The sequence below is a fragment of the Temnothorax nylanderi genome, unplaced genomic scaffold (assembly GCF_030848795.1).
Source record: "Temnothorax nylanderi isolate EJ_2023f unplaced genomic scaffold, tnyl_v1.0 TNYL_tig0326_pilon, whole genome shotgun sequence".
Classification (NCBI taxonomy): Eukaryota; Metazoa; Arthropoda; class Insecta; order Hymenoptera; family Formicidae; genus Temnothorax; species Temnothorax nylanderi.
The window spans coordinates 150,644-168,899 of record NW_027249388.1 but is presented as its reverse complement, the minus strand read 5'-3'; the positions used below and the strand labels follow the sequence as shown (position 1 = coordinate 168,899).

The 18,256-nt window shown below is 35.8% G+C and overlaps 1 protein-coding gene and 1 long non-coding RNA gene across 2 annotated transcripts; both read left to right on the top strand.

Annotated features, from left to right (window-relative positions):
* Positions 1-238: 238 nt before the first annotated feature.
* Positions 239-3,091, top strand: LOC139781286 (uncharacterized). The gene is made up of 2 exons (XR_011720479.1): positions 239-491; positions 2,685-3,091. It is a non-coding gene; the product is annotated as an uncharacterized lncRNA (long non-coding RNA).
* A 12,114-nt stretch (positions 3,092-15,205) lies between these two features.
* On the top strand, positions 15,206-15,934 carry LOC139781284 (uncharacterized). Its single transcript, XM_071720133.1, has 2 exons — positions 15,206-15,273; positions 15,355-15,934. The coding sequence occupies exons 1-2, from the start codon at positions 15,206-15,208 to the stop codon at positions 15,932-15,934; spliced, it is 648 nt and encodes a 215-aa protein (XP_071576234.1).
* Positions 15,935-18,256: the final 2,322 nt, after the last annotated feature.

Genomic DNA, 18,256 nt, shown 5'->3' with positions numbered 1-18,256 from the left:
AACGGCAACCTAAGATCTCGGGCAAAATACAGCTCGGCGGGAGTTACTTCAGTAGTCTCGTGTTTAGAAGATCTATAAGCCAATAAAAACATAGGGACCAAGCGATCCCAATCTTTCTGATTTTCAGAAATATACTTTGCCAAATAATTAACAATAGTCTGATATTGCCACTCGACTTGTCCATCCGATTGCGGATGCAGAGCAGTTGTTCTCGTTTTCCGAATTCCAAGCAGTGATGTGATACCGGCCCGGTTTTTGGCGCATGCGCCCCCCTCCACTACGCACACAGAGTGACGCTCGGTCTATCGGTGTGTCGGCAGCGCTCGGCAGTGCCGAGCGAGAGGGAGAATATTACTCCCTCCTTGTCGCTCTCACTTAGCTCGCGCGCTCGACTGTCTACAATGCGACCGTTGGGCGCAAAAGTCTCGGGTCTTGGCGCGAAAGTGACGGGTTCGTCGAAGGAGGTTAGAGACCAACAATACCTACACAAGGTAAGTTAATAAGTATAACACTTATTTATATATTTGTGCAAGCTGCATGATGGATTCTGTTAGTCAAGGAGCTATTAAGAAACGTAGAAGTAGAGAATTTCAAAATGCCTGGCTAGATGAAGATATCTTTAAAGGATGGTTAGCTCCTCATCCTGCAGAAAATAAAGCATTTTGTATTGCATGCAATAAAACTATCAGATGTTGCAGAACAAATTTAGTTGAACATTCACAAACGGTCAGACATATCGATAACATAAAATCTTGTAATTATAAGACTGCTGATAATATTGATACCGAAAATAGTTTGTCACATAAAGATAACGTTAAACGCACAGAAATTAAATTATCAACTTTTTTTGCCGAGCATAATATAGCCTTTCAACTCGCGGATCATTTATCACCTTTGATAAAAGATACTTGTAAAGATCCCAAAGTTGTGCAAGATTTTTCACTAGGTCGAAATAAGTGCGCAAGTATTGTTAAAAATGTCACTGCAAAACGGGAAATTGAGACAATAGTAAAATATTTAAAAACTTGTAAATTTTCTATTCTAATAGATGAGAGTACGGATATCTCAGATACTAAATTAATGTGCCTTCTTGTTAGATATGTATCACCTTCGAATAAAAAATTACAACTCAATTATTAGAATTATTATCTTTAGATGCAAGAGATTGTTCCGCGAATAAAATTTTTGAAATATTTAAAAAATGCTTAGAAGAAAAACATATTCCTATAAAAAATATTGTTGGAATGGCATCCGATAATGCGTCAGTTATGATTGGACGTAAAAATTCTTTTATGAGTCGTCTTAAAGTAGAAGTTCCAAATTTAGTAACACTGAATTGTATTTGCCATTCATCCGCGATTGTAGCCAGTAAAGCTTGCAAAAAGTTACCTTCTTCTTGCGAAGATTTGATTAGAGGAGTTGCCACTTACATTTCGGGCAGTGCGAAGAGATGTGCAATATTGGGTGAATTCCAAGATTTTTTTGAAATTGAACGAAAAAAAATATTAAAATTGTCAGAAACTAGATGGCTTTGTTTACAAAAGTGCGTTGTTAGACTCTTAGAAAATTGGGAAGTCTTGAAAAATTATTTTTTGTTAGCAACAGTAGAAGATAAATTAAAATCCGCGGAAAATATATTACAATATTTAAATGATAATTCCATTAAAGCATATTTGTTGTTTCTCAAATACGCATTAAATTATTTTAATAATTTTAACGCACTATTTCAATCGCGTAACATTTTAATCCATAAATTATACGAAAGCAGTCAACAAGTAATTCGTCAATTAGCCGACAATTTTTTAAAGTACGATAATGTCGAAAATATTTCAATTTCAGAGTTAGATAATAATGTACAACATATAGATAACATACGTATAGGACCGGAATGTGACAGTTTTTTTAGAAACATTATCTTTGGAATGCGCGCAAGAAATTAAATTGAAATGTTTGGACTTCTATGTTACGGCAGTTCGAGAAATGCTAAAGCGTCTACCTTATAACGATGAATTTTTTAAACAGTTAAGTTTTCTAGATCCTAAAATTGCTCTTTATAAAGAAGGTAGAAATAAAATTAAATATCTAACTCATATTGCTAAGCAAGTAGAACATGTTAACATATCAGATTTAGCTTTCGAGTGGGACATATTACCATCAAGTTTTGACGAACAACAAAAAATACAGTTAGCTTCTTTACAAATAGATGAAATGTGGAATAATATATTACAATGTAAAAATTTTGACGGGAAAAAGTTGTTTCCAAATTTAGAATTATTAATTGAAGTAGTCCTTTGTTATCCTCATTCCAATGCCGAGGCTGAAAGAATATTTTCTATCGTTACAGATGTAAAAAGTAAGAAAAGAAATCGATTGTGTAATAATACTCTTTCTTCAATTTGTGTAATTCGATCAAGTTTTCAAGCTAATAACTTTAATTGTATTAACTTTCAACCTGACGCGAGGCATTTTGAACTGCATAATGCGCAAAATTTATATAACAATCAATGCACATCTGATAATGCTTAATATTTTTTGTATTATTTTGCATAATACTTTTGAATTTTTACATCTAGCCCATCTAGCCTATATTTTCTTTCTGCATGCTGCACATTATTATTAATTTTTATTTTATTTTTCAGCGTTTAATTACTATATACATATTAAATGTTTATTTTGTTTTTCAGAGTTTATTTTTCATATATTATCTATATATTTTTAATAAAATATGTGATAAAAATGTGATATAAAATAGTAATAAGTATGTGATTAAAAGCCAAAGATGCAATATTGTGTTTTGTAAATTATTCTTTATTTCTGTTATTAAACATGTTTTAAAAATTTATTGTAACATGTTGATTACAAATAATTTTTATTTTATTACTAAATGTGCTATTTCTCTGTATTAATTTGCAAATTTTTCTACTTATATTAATTTATGACAATATTTATAAAATATGTTTATTTTGTACTTTAAAAATGTATTTTTTTTTTAATGAAAACTGGTAAGGTTTTTGGCAGTTTTCCTTACCCTTGCAACGAATGTTGGTTTTCTTTAATAATTCTGCCAAATAAAATATCCTATTTTGAGTCATTATTTGTTTTCTTTAAATTATTTCAGCTCCCTTTCCCTTCCTTCAGCGTATCTTTAAGTCTATTATTATTCAATATACATTATAATTTATAATAAAATATAAGTTGCAAATATATTAAACTTTTTGCTTTCGTGAAAAAAATTTGTTTTCAGGTATCTTTGGCAAAGTGTTTAGAATGTTCTAATCTAAAACGTCGAAAAATCACTTATGTACAAAATGTTCGTGTGTATGTATGTGTGTGTGTGTGTGTGTGTGTGTGTGTGTGTGACGCTTTTGTTGTCCGTTTAGGCTCTAACTTTCGTAATTTTTTAGATATCGGGATGCATTTTTTTTAATCGATAGAGTATCATGTAAGGAAGGTTGGGATTGAATTTGGCGATGATTGGTAAAACTTTTCTTTTCTAATAAAATTTAGAATTTTTGTTGAAATGTTTGTGGTTGCTCTAACTTCCGCAAATTTTAAGATATTGGGCTGTTTCTAATTTTATTATATTCTTCAGTCTTTTCTACCTCTATTTTATATACAATTTAAGATTTATATCAATTAGAAACAAAGCCATGCGATCCAAGCCTAGGTTTTTTTGGCAGCCTTATATTAGTTTGTGTATACATATATACTATATACTATATATATATACACATAAATTTTCCAAACTACTGCGCGCCGATTAAATTTTTGGACTTAAAACACAGTAATTGTTAGAATTAAAAACCCTTCCCTCCCCGGAATTAAATCGACTCGATTTAATTAATCGGCGCGCAGTAGTTTGGAAAATTTATATGTGTATATATATAGTCTATATGTATTCACAAACTAATATAAGGCTGCCAAAAAGACCTAGGCTTGGATCGCATGGCTTTATTTCTAATTGATATTATCGTTAAGATCCTATTTTTCTTATTATAATTTAAGATTTAGTTGATTAGATTCAGTTTTATACGCGATCAAAAAGGTCCATATGCAAAAGTCCATATATGGACCATGTATCCTGAACTCCCAAAGTTAATATCGATTTAACATTGCGTCAATTGTTAAATTCCACTTGTGCTACTAAGCTGACCTTTTTTCAATTCATAAAAAGGTTAAATTTAAAATGAAAAAGAAATTGTGCTAATTAGAAATTTGCACTTTGCTTCTTCAACAAATTGAAGTGTGCGATTTGGAAATTTGCACATAGCAAAGTCACAATTTTGAAGTGAGAGAATAGGAAATTAGCAAATTGAATTCAATGTATTGTTACGCGTTTAAAGCTTCTTTCTGAGGAACCTTGTATTTTATTAGATGCATAATTTTTAGTTTGGCTTCCTCATAGAGGAACCTTTTTGCGCGTAACAATACGTTGTGGATTCAATTTGCTAATTTCCTACTCTCTCACTTCAAAATTGTGACTTTGCTATGTGCAAATTTCCAAATCGCACACCTCAATTTGTTGAGGAAGCAAAGTGCAAATTTCTAATTTGCACAATTTCTTTTTTAAAGTTTTTCATAAAGTTTACAGGCTGCATCTTCTTCTTGCTGTCTTCCTGTAAGTCTATCTGCCCCTGTCCTTCCTTAACTTTTTTTAATTATATTTTTTCGTTTATATTAATTTTATTCCGGAATAAACCAAATTTGACGAATTTTTTGCAATTATTTCTAATCAACCAAATCTTAAGGAATTATATATGAAATAGGGGTAAAAAAGACTGAAGAATATAATAAAATTAGAAATACCCCCCGCGAATGCGCTGTTAGTTCGTTCCGGCCATCCATGTGAAGACACTGCGCTCTGCAAGATTTTCTGCTTATTCACTGTAATTTTGCTGGTAGTTTCGATAAGAGGTGAGTAATATAATATTTACATTACATAATTAAATTTGACGCATTTGATAGGCTAAAACACTATAAAATTAGATTGCAAAATGATTTTAGAAACACACGTTTCTTTTCTATATATTTTAAGGTTGTAAAGTGAAATGATTGAGTTTGATAATTTCGCGCCCAAAGTTGAAATTTTGAAACTGATTGAATTTTGGAGACTGATAAAATTTTAAAGTTGTTTTTGTAATTCATAGACAATAGGTATAACGATAACTGTGTGTTAAGAGTTACCAAGACTGTTTAGTTTACAATGTAAGGTGCTTGCAGAAAAAATCGTTGCTTAAGTTTTGATTTGAATTTATAATGATCGTTATTTGTTAACACATTCACTTATTTTTATATGTGGGTACTTACTAGAGTCTAGTAATTGCATTTGTCGGTAACTGTTACTTTTAAGTTAATTAATATCTTGCAAATATTTAATTTTATATATACGTATGGGGTATTTTTGTTAACAAATATATTTATATAAAAACTATATTTTATATATTTATTTATGTCGAATAACCTGATATATACGTATATATAAAATTAAATATTTGCAAGATATTAATTAACTTAAAAGTAACAGTTACCGACAAATGCAATTACTAGACTCTAGTAAGTACCCACATATAAAAATAAGTGAATGTGTTAACAAATAACGATCATTATAAATTCAAATCAAAACTTAAGCAACGATTTTTTCTGCAAGCACCTTACATTGTAAACTAAACAGTCTTGGTAACTCTTAACACACAGTTATCGTTATACCTATTGTCTATGAATTACAAAAACAACTTTAAAATTTTATCAGTCTCCAAAATTCAATCAGTTTCAAAATTTCAACTTTGGGCGCGAAATTATCAAACTCAATCATTTCACTTTACAACCTTAAAATATATAGAAAAGAAACGTGTGTTTCTAAAATCATTTTGCAATCTAATTTTATAGTGTTTTAGCCTATCAAATGCGTCAAATTTAATTATGTAATGTAAATATTATATTACTCACCTCTTATCGAAACTACCAGCAAAATTACAGTGAATAAGCAGAAAATCTTGCAGAGCGCAGTGTCTTCACATGGATGGCCGGAACGAACTAACAGCGCATTCGCGGGGGGTATTTCTAATTTTATTATATTCTTCAGTCTTTTTTACCCCTATTTCATATATAATTCCTTAAGATTTGGTTGATTAGAAATAATTGCAAAAAATTCGTCAAATTTGGTTTATTCCGGAATAAAATTAATATAAACGAAAAAATATAATTAAAAAAAGTTAAGGAAGGACAGGGGCAGATAGACTTACAGGAAGACAGCAAGAAGAAGATGCAGCCTGTAAACTTTATGAAAACTTTAAAAAAGAAATTGTGCAAATTAGAAATTTGCACTTTGCTTCCTCAACAAATTGAGGTGTGCGATTTGGAAATTTGCACATAGCAAAGTCACAATTTTGAAGTGAGAGAGTAGGAAATTAGCAAATTGAATCCACAACGTATTGTTACGCGCAAAAAGGTTCCTCTATGAGGAAGCCAAACTAAAATTATGCATCTAATAAAATACAAGGTTCCTCAGAAAGAAGCTTTAAACGCGTAACAATACATTGAATTCAATTTGCTAATTTCCTATTCTCTCACTTCAAAATTGTGACTTTGCTATGTGCAAATTTCCAAATCGCACACTTCAACTTGTTGAAGAAGCAAAGTGCAAATTTCTAATTAGCACAATTTCTTTTTCATTTTAAATTTAACCTTTTTATGAATTGAAAAAAGGTCAGCTTAGTAGCACAAGTGGAATTTAACAATTGACGCAATGTTAAATCGATATTAACTTTGGGAGTTCAGGATACATGGTCCATATATGGACTTTTGCATATGGACCTTTTTGATCGCGTATAAAACTGAATCTAATCAACTAAATCTTAAATTATAATAAGAAAAATAGGATCTTAACGATAATATCAATTAGAAATAAAGCTATGCGATCCAAGCCTAGGTCTTTTTGGCAGCCTTATATTAGTTTGTGAATACATATAGACTATATATATACACATATAAATTTTCCAAACTACTGCGCGCCGATTAATTAAATCGAGTCGATTTAATTCCGGGGAGGGAAGGGTTTTTAATTCTAACAATTACTGTGTTTTAAGTCCAAAAATTTAATCGGCGCGCAGTAGTTTGGAAAATTTATGTGTATATATATATAGTATATAGTATATATGTATACACAAACTAATATAAGGCTGCCAAAAAACCTAGGCTTGGATCGCATGGCTTTGTTTCTAATTGATATAAATCTTAAATTGTATATAAAATAGAGGTAGAAAAGACTGAAGAATATAATAAAATTAGAAACAGCCCAATATCTTAAAATTTGCGGAAGTTAGAGCAACCACAAACATTTCAACAAAAATTCTAAATTTTATTAGAAAAGAAAAGTTTTACCAATCATCGCCAAATTCAATCCCAACCTTCCTTACATGATACTCTATCGATTAAAAAAATGCATCCCGATATCTAAAAATTACGAAAGTTAGAGCCTAAACGGACAACAAAAGCGTCACACACACACACACACACACACACACACACACATACATACACACGAACATTTTGTACATAAGTGATTTTTCGACGTTTTAGATTAGAACATTCTAAACACTTTGCCAAAGATACCTGAAAACAAATTTTTTTTCACGAAAGCAAAAAGTTTAATATATTTGCAACTTATATTTTATTATAAATTATAATGTATATTGAATAATAATAGACTTAAAGATACGCTGAAGGAAGGGAAAGGGAGCTGAAATAATTTAAAGAAAACAAATAATGACTCAAAATAGGATATTTTATTTGGCAGAATTATTAAAGAAACCAACATTCGTTGCAAGGGTAAGGAAAACTGCCAAAAACCTTACCAGTTTTCATTAAAAAAAAATACATTTTTAAAGTACAAAATAAACATATTTTATAAATATTGTCATAAATTAATATAAGTAGAAAAATTTGCAAATTAATACAGAGAAATAGCACATTTAGTAATAAAATAAAAATTATTTGTAATCAACATGTTACAATAAATTTTTAAAACATGTTTAATAACAGAAATAAAGAATAATTACAAAACACAATATTGCATCTTTGGCTTTTATCACATACTTATTACTATTTTATATCACATTTTTATCACATATTTTATTAAAAATATATAGATAATATATGAAAATAAACTCTGAAAAACAAAATAAACATTTAATATGTATATAGTAATTAAACGCTGAAAAATAAAATAAAAATTAATAATAATGTGCAGCATGCAGAAAGAAAATATAGGCTAGATGGGCTAGATGTAAAAATTCAAAGTATTATGCAAAATAATACAAAAAATATTAAGCATTATCAGATGTGCATTGATTGTTATATAAATTTTGCGCATTATGCAGTTCAAAATGCCTCGCGTCAGGTTGAAAGTTAATACAATTAAAGTTATTAGCTTGAAAACTTGATCGAATTACACAAATTGAAGAAAGAGTATTATTACACAATCGATTTCTTTTCTTACTTTTTACATCTGTAACGATAGAAAATATTCTTTCAGCCTCGGCATTGGAATGAGGATAACAAAGGACTACTTCAATTAATAATTCTAAATTTGGAAACAACTTTTTCCCGTCAAATTTTTACATTGTAATATATTATTCCACATTTCATCTATTTGTAAAGAAGCTAACTGTATTTTTTGTTGTTCGTCAAAACTTGATGGTAATATGTCCCACTCGAAAGCTAAATCTGATATGTTAACATGTTCTACTTGCTTAGCAATATGAGTTAGATATTTAATTTTATTTCTACCTTCTTTATAAAGAGCAATTTTAGGATCTAGAAAACTTAACTGTTTAAAAAATTCATCGTTATAAGGTAGACGCTTTAGCATTTCTCGAACTGCCGTAACATAGAAGTCCAAACATTTCAATTTAATTTCTTGCGCGCATTCCAAGATAATGTTTCTAAAAACTGTCACATTCCGGTCCTATACGTATGTTATCTATATGTTGTACATTATTATCTAACTCTGAAATTGAAATATTTTCGACATTATCGTACTTTAAAAATTGTCGGCTAATTGACGAATTACTTGTTGACTGCTTTCGTATAATTTATGGATTAAAATGTTACGCGATTGAAATAGTGCGTTAAAATTATTAAAATAATTTAATGCGTATTTGAGAAACAACAAATATGCTTTAATGGAATTATCATTTAAATATTGTAATATATTTTCCGCGGATTTTAATTTATCTTCTACTGTTGCTAACAAAAATAATTTTTCAAGACTTCCCAATTTTCTAAGAGTCTAACAACGCACTTTTGTAAACAAAGCCATCTAGTTTCTGACAATTTTAATATTTTTTTTCGTTCAATTTCAAAAAATCTTGGAATTCACCCAATATTGCACATCTCTTCGCACTGCCCGAAATGTAAGTGGCAACTCCTCTAATCAAATCTTCGCAAGAAGAAGGTAACTTTTTGCAAGCTTTACTGGCTACAATCGCGGATGAATGGCAAATACAATTCAGTGTTACTAAATTTGGAACTTCTACTTTAAGACGACTCATAAAAGAATTTTTACGTCCAATCATAACTGACGCATTATCGGATGCCATTCCAACAATATTTTTTATAGGAATATGTTTTTCTTCTAAGCATTTTTTAAATATTTCAAAAATTTTATTCGCGGAACAATCTCTTGCATCTAAAGATAATAATTCTAATAATTAAGTTGTAATTTTTTTATTCGAAGGTGATACATATCTAACAAGAAGGCACATTAATTTAGTATCTGAGATATCCGTACTCTCATCTATTAGAATAGAAAATTTACAAGTTTTAAATATTTTACTATTGTCTCAATTTCCCGTTTTGCAGTGACATTTTTAACAATACTTGCGCACTTATTTCGACCTAGTGAAAATCTTGCACAACTTTGGGATCTTTACAAGTATCTTTTATCAAAGGTGATAAATGATCCGCGAGTTGAAAGGCTATATTATGCTCGGCAAAAAAAGTTGATAATTTAATTTCTGTGCGTTTAACGTTATCTTTATGTGACAAACTATTTTCGGTATCAATATTATCAGCAGTCCTTATAATTACAAGATTTTATGTTATCGATATGTCTGACCGTTTGTGAATGTTCAACTAAATTTGTTCTGCAACATCTGATAGTTTTATTGCATGCAATACAAAATGCTTTATTTTCTGCAGGATGAGGAGCTAACCATCCTTTAAAGATATCTTCATCTAGCCAGGCATTTTGAAATTCTCTACTTCTACGTTTCTTAATAGCTCCTTGACTAACAGAATCCATCATGCAGCTTGCACAAATATATAAATAAGTGTTATACTTATTAACTTACCTTGTGTAGGTATTGTTGGTCTCTAACCTCCTTCGACGAACCCGTCACTTTCGCGCCAAGACCCGAGACTTTTGCGCCCAACGGTCGCATTGTAGACAGTCGAGCGCGCGAGCTAAGTGAGAGCGACAAGGAGGGAGTAATATTCTCCCTCTCGCTCGGCACTGCCGAGCGCTGCCGACACACCGATAGACCGAGCGTCACTCTGTGTGCGTAGTGGAGGGGGGCGCATGCGCCAAAAACCGGGCCGGTATCACATCACTGGTGCAAGGGGGGCCTTCGCCCCCCCTCCCGCACCCACCTCCGCCGGTAGGCAGCGTGGACCTTGCTTTACAATTTAAAGTACATGCTAAGGCTGCGGTCCGATTCACGCTCACAGCGCTGAAAGCATCGCTCGTTACAACGCTGTGAGCGTGAATCGGACGGTAGCCTTAGCATGTACTTTCAGTTGTAAAGCGAGGTCCACGCTGCCTACCGGCGGAGGAGGGTGCGGGAGGGGGGGCCTTTCCTTGCACCCTCCCCCGTGTGTGTGTGTGTGTGTGTTTTCCGGCATGTCGGAAAATAGGTATAAAAATAGGAAAAAAAATTGGTAAAAAAATAGGTAGGGTACCTACATATTTTTCGGGCCTCCCCGATTGATTATAATTATCACTGTCGGAGTCACAACAAAGGTTCTTACCAAGAGAGCCGCAAGAAAATATCAAAATTTGGAAAATTGTCTATAAATTAGAATGAAAATTTTGAATTTTTGACGCCAATTTCTCCGTTCCTATTTGTTTCCGTACAAAATTCTTTATAGTATGAACGACGAACGTGTCCTCTAATAGTCAACAATTGCTGCAAGTTTCATCAAATTCGGAGGTAGGGGCTATTCGGAAGTTGAGCCGCGTGGGATACCGTACGCATTATCGACCGCGTAATCGCTAGTGTCAAATCTATTAATGTCGCGCTTCATGGTATCATACATGTCGTCGCACTCGATGTAATAAATAAGACTGTCCGTATCGGTGTACGTAACTTTACACTTGTCGCGATACAACGGTAACATGTACTCGTGATGAAATTCATACAAACATGTCTTGGATATATCGAGGATGCACATACCCACGTAGATTGGTTTGTTGAACTTCACCTCAAGTTTTCGCATTTCTATTGCTACTAGATTCTCTGAAAAGACGCTTCGACTGTGAAAATTTGGTTTCGCGATCATTGCTTCCGCGCCGTATCTACCCTCCCAATGAGTCACAAGTCGCACGTCAACGTGATTGCGCACGTTCTCCATGGTTTTGCCAAACACAGCGTTGTTCATCAATTTGTATAAAGTTTTTTCGAAATCATTCTTGGCCAATGTTCTAAATTTCGTATTAAGTTCTATATAATCGCGAAGCCATGGAGATTGCGCGAATTTCAATACGCGGTGAATTTTTGCTATACGGAGACCGTGACGAGTACACTGCTGCAGGTTGCGATAATGTATGACATAACGTTTCTTATCGTATAATGTTGCTTGTCCTACCGCTTACCTGGTGGTTTATCGCGCGTTGGACAGAACGGTAGGTCAGTGTGCGCGTCGTGAAGATATTGCGGATACTCCAAGTCGACTTCGAGAATGTAGACATCCATAACATTAAAATCGGTTACGTCGTCGACCCATTGAAAATCTGCGTAAGGCAATGGTTGACACATTGCCCAGCCAGTACAAGTTGTTCACATCGAAATACATCAGGTACGACGACGGTTTCGATGGATCGTACGACTGCATGTACTTGTTGTTGGCCCGTGCGTATCTGTTTGAACATTGACTCAAACCGCCGCGTATACCGCGCCCATGTCAATGTAGGTGAGCAGTTCGAAATTGACACGCGTATGCTTCAACATAGCGTCCCACGTAAAACCCGGTAGAGTGTAATAATACGCGGGATCGAGTCCATAACTCGCGACGCAGCTATCGCGAAAATTTTCAAAGATATCGGCCAACAGCAAGACATCGGTTTTGAGATATAAATCGCTGTAGTCACCGAGCGTTCGAATGGAGAACCGCTGCCAGACGTTGACAGCGTGCGCGTAATCGCTCTCGGATACGGTGTCACCTGTCAACGAACTGTAAAACGAGTCGCGCGGTGGTAAACACGATTCCTCCAACTTTTCGACGCAGTCAATGTACTCGTACGGAAATACGCCTTCTCGTGTTATCTTCGGTGCTTTTGACGTTTTTCGTAAACGAAATGTATTTTTCTTTCGTGATTGGAAGCAGTTCTACATGTCCTTCGTACGCTGTAGCTATTTCTGTGATAATGAAATGTGCGTCGCAGCCCGATAAATTGTGGAAAACTATGGGAATGCAATGCGAATCTTTGTAATTTAAGTTGCAATTTGAATGCGCTGGACCTCTATAACGACCGGTCAGATGACAATGATCGCGTACTCGCACTTCGTCCGGCTCGAACGGTTTTTCGCACACGTGACAGTGCGTTGCGCTGTTAAACTTTTCCCACTCGTCTCGCGTGAAATCTGCCATGGGTACATTAGTGGACAAGATAGTCTTTACGTCATGTTCTAAACGTCTTAGCTCCTCGGTGAACCACGCGACGCAATCCTTATCGCGACGAAACCGATACATTGATAACGAGTCGTCGTACAAGCAACGCACGTAGTACCCTGTGCTAAATACGCGATGATGTTGATACGTGTACGTGGACGTTTTCGGATCCGCTTTCATCTTCTCCAGGGTATATTCCAGGTTGGCGTATACGATGAACGGAACTCGTTCCTTCCTGTTGTAATTCTTAAAGGTCAACCACTTGTCGTTATCACTCGGTAACTTGATCGCGCAGTCGTTCATCTCCCGACAGTCGACGGTGTGGGCTTCCAATTTCTCGCTGGAGCTGAAGTAGTGTAGACATCTGCAAAAAACATATTTTTTATATATCTTTCACGTAAAAATTATTTTTATTATTTATTAGGATGTATACTCACCGAGCGCAAAAGTATTTCCTGTGCTCATGTCTATTGATTTGTGAGCTCACGAGGCGGGATAAGTTCTTGATCCACGCAAAGTGTCCCACGTTGTCGTCATGCACGTACAGCAGATTTACATGTTTGTCCATCTTTCGGTCAGTAAGCCATATTGGCAGGATTGCAAATTCCTTGTTTTTCTCGATGCTGTACACGTTGATGGAGATGTTGTTGAAATTTTCAAACTTTTTAATTGGATTCAACGTTATTGGAAACTCAATGTCTTGGAGATTTAGCACCGACGTATAATGAGGGTACGACGATTCCCGATATGTGTGTTCCTCAGCTGGATGCAGAGCAGCCGTCACTGACCTTGCGAAACATGCATTGTTCATTGATTGCACGTTGATCACCGCTCTCTTCATCTTAATTTCTCGCGGTATTTTTACAAAACACCCCGCGTGCAATGGATTGTACTTGTTCACATTTACCGTTAAATTAAGTATGTGTGACAACGCCCACCCGCTATCACGTTCCTGGAATTCCTCCAGCGATGCTAGGGTAGGCTCGATAACGCGCAACACGTACCATTCTTGCAGATCGGACGTACGAAAGAGTTCACAGTTTCTCGTAGCGATACTTTTATTCGCGCGTTTGTCTCCTACCTACAAATTCACCATTAAACATAGTGTTTATCTTTACATTGTCATGTCGTTGGATGACGTTCCGCACACGATCGAGTACAATGTCTCTCGCATCTTTGAGAAATTGACGAGGTTCGATGTGTTTGGAATTTATTACCGCACCAGTCAGTATACGACTTTCAAAAGCCGTATCTATCTCGCGCCATCTGAGTTCTGTCTCACTTGCACCGTATCCGGCACCCACATGCACGAAACGTTGACGTACCAAATCTTTCAGACCTTCGAGTCGTGCGATCCGAGCGACCAACGACTGTTTGAGACCGATCGATAATCGTGGCCGTTTAATTCGGCTTTGTTCTTCCAACGATTCGATAAACTCGACACATCGTTGCTCCCACGCGGTAAATTCTTCCCTCGAATTTAATAGGGTGGATTGCTCCAACAACTCTTGCTCACTTTGCTCCATGTTATTACACGATCTTCTTTCTAACACAATTTGTTGTACTCACGACTTCCAATTCTCAACTATTGAGCGTATCCTCCAGATTATTCATTTTATATTCTACTAATGACGCATCGTTTTTTTTATCATATCTAATTTCACCATGATCTCAGCATCCGTATATTTGCGCTTTCCGAAAATGTAAGATTTGCAGTTTTGCACGTGTGTGACGAAGTTACCGCGAGACACATCGCGATATATTCTTGAAAACGATATCGCGCCATTAACTTAGGCGAAATTGCAAACTTGCAGTTTTGCACATGTTCGATGAAATCATCGCGAGACACGTCGCGACATGTTCTTGAAAACAATAACGTGCCATTAACTTATGCGAAATTGCAAAATTTGCAGTTTTGCACGTGTTCGATGAAATCATCGCGAGACATGTCGCGACATGTTCTTGAAAACGATATCGCGCCATTGACTTGTGCTAAAATTGTGTCAAAAGTGGACTTCATTACTATGCATAATCGCAGCAGTCGTACATTGACGCTAGCTGAAAAAAATGCAACAATTGCAGTTTTGCACGTGTTCGATGAAATTATCGCGAGACGAGTCGCGATGTGTCCTTGAAAAAGGTATCATGTCATTGACTTATGCTGATTTAATATGTATACCTGCAGCAGCCATACATCGGCGCTATTTGCAAAATTTGCAGTTTTGTGTATGTATAAATAGTCTACGAGGATTCTAGCGCGCAGTCAAGAGTTTGAAACGGTTTAAGTACGTCGCTCTGCAAACAGCCTCTAGATACGATGAACACTGACGGTGTGAATTATTATGTTCCGATTGGAAACGAGTCGTGTAAGAAACAGCATAATGAGTAAGTACTGTTAATTTTTGTATATAATTGTGCATAAACTGTTTACATACCTTTGCTTATTTATTTGTATTTTTCTTTCAGTTTTGATAAACCCCGTTTTACGCCACGTATCTTGCAAAGAAGATTTGTTTTGACATTTACAGCTTACAAATATTTTGATGTGGGAATCAACGTTGGACCAACATCCTTTGTTGAATTAGTTCTTGGAGATAATCGTGGAAATCGGATAGTGTTACCCCATGCAACATGGACGGCGTTCATTAAAAGACGTATGGATATTGAACAACTTTTGGGGTCAACTATCGGTTCTTCGCTATCAATTCAGGATGCAGTTATAGAACTCGTAAAAATGCGCGATGCGAGTGTTGTAAAATTGACATCGTGCAATGCTTGTCTGTACATAAAACCTTCGACTATGCTTTTCTTATTCGAGCTCGAACACTGTGTCGAACATGAATATTTCAAGCTGTATCAAAATACGCATGAAGTAAATATGAAATTTAATCAATTTGTAACTATTTTACGGCGGAAATGTATCATCGATAAATGTAATGCGGCAAATATCTTGCGTGAGGTTTATGATCACAATTCGATTATTGATTGCGAATTATTAGCCTACGCTTTAGATAGTATTGTGTATAATGCGCTACATGACAAATAAATGCATATAATATGGTAAAAAATTTAATTTTTCCTTTTTGTTTACCGTTCCTCCTATTCCATGTCATTAGAATTACGCTGCGATATTGTCCTCAGGTTTTTTTAAATAAATTAATAAAAACTATTCGAAAAATAAGATACTGTTGAGAGAGAGAACATGAATACGAGCTACGCAGAGGAATGGAGAAAGACCGCGCGCGAGGGAGAGATAACGCGAACGGGGGCCGGGAGCGAGAGAGAACATCAACGAGGGGGGAACGGGAGCGAGAGAGAGACCGCGCGCGAGGGAGAGAGAACGCGAGCGGAAGCGCGCCGTGTGACGTCGCGCGGACCCCCCTTCACCGCGGACCGACGCGGCCGTTGCACGCGGATCCCCTCCCCGCGGCGCCCGAAAACGCGAACGCGGATCCCCCTCTCCCCGCGGCGCCCAAAAACGCGAACGCGGATCCCCCTCTCCCCGCGGCGCCCGAAAACGCGAACGCGGTTTCCCTCTCCCCGCGGATCCCCCCACCCCCTCCTCCCGCGGACCCCCCCCCCTCACCCCCTCGGAGTTCCCGGCCTCGAACCGGCCATTCTACCCTACTCGCTACCCCGCGAGGATCGTAAACCCGGGCAATTTTGTACATATACCGCGCCAGCATTACTTGTAAATACGCGTGCACTATATCTTGTGAACATTGCATACATTATAACGACCCGATCTCTTGTAAATACGCGTGCACTACGTATTGTGAACATTGCATACATTATAATAAACTTCCTTCTGTTGTTATAATATACTTTGTTTTGCCATTCCGAACCCCGCATCTGTTCTTCCGCGCCTCCTTCGAACCCGGCCACACCGCGAGCTGAATCCGCGCTTCGGAGACAGGTTGTTTTAATAATAATATTTTCGTAATATTCTCGTTTTATTATTTCATCACTGGCGATTAATTACTGATTGAATAATATTTTCTTTTAATATTAACTTTAAATATTAATAACTTTCAAACGAAGAGGGCTAGAAGGATGAACCCAACGGCATTGGATCTGGCTTTATGGGGCCTGCCACTCGTTCTGGGTGCCTCCCCGACCGCTCCCTAGCTTGTGACAAGCTCAAAATATTGCATAATGGAGTGAAGTAACCATCCTAGACGTAAACCAAAATCCGATTTGACAAACTAAGTATAAATTAAGCCTTAACTAAAATTCAAAATTTTTACTTAAAAAAAAAAGAGGTGAGGGGTAAGGGATTGGCACCAACCCCTATGGAACTATCATTGCGAAGCCTACAATCCATCCTCAGACAAATATCCCACCAACCACCGCCCATCACTCCTTTCCCTTCTTTCCCTGGAAAACTGTTTTCACCCTTTTTCATACCTATACAGGCCACAGAGAGTTGCTGATCAATCCCGGATCTGTATCAAAATCCGAATCATGATAAACTAAGTATAAATTAAGCTTTAAGTAAAATTAAATTTTTAACCCTCTCTTTTTAAAAAAGGGGTAAAGGGTAAGGGGTTGATATTAACCTCTGTGGAACCGGTGGCATCCTCACGAGGGTGCTCTAGATTTCTTCTTGAATCCTGCACTTGTGGTAAGCCAGTGCATGTTTCAAGAAAAACATGTTACATTTTTATTGCAACAAAAGGATAAAATATAATATTATGAAAATTAGAAATTAAAAATATAACAAAGTAAAAGTTACTGTTATTACTAGAAAGTAATTGTGTCCTCAAGTGAGGATCGGTGCTAGGCACGTATTGATAGGATTTTAATCACTGGTAGACACGGTTTAAAGAATATGAATTTTTATTGAACAACCGATCCGCACAACTGCGCGTCTACCGAAGGACTGACTATTCTCAAGGACGGGCTCGCAACGCCATCCGGTGGCCGGAAGCGTGTCCTACTAGAATTTCCCTAGCTATATATTCCTATTTGAAAAACCTCGCACTATACGTTAACATGCCGCGCGCTTTGATAACTTTGGTTGTCAAAACTAATACTGCTAAAATAAAGAAAACTTTAGTACATAACATAAGATATGAACAATTCTCAAAATAAACTTACATATTGGATACAATACTAAGAAACTAAATGACTGTATGATTTAATAGCTATAATCGTTAAACAATTGAAACTTCAACATACTAAATGTACGAACAAAAGTATATGTATATGACTTTTAATGCGTCAACAAACAAAGAAACTGAATAAAACTAAATTATTTTGACTCGTTATTTAAATTGTCCTTTAATGGGAGAATAGCAAGTTTTGCCACTGGCCTCTTGAAGACTCCCTTGGCTGTTTTTATCACAGCTGTTCGGACTATTCCATC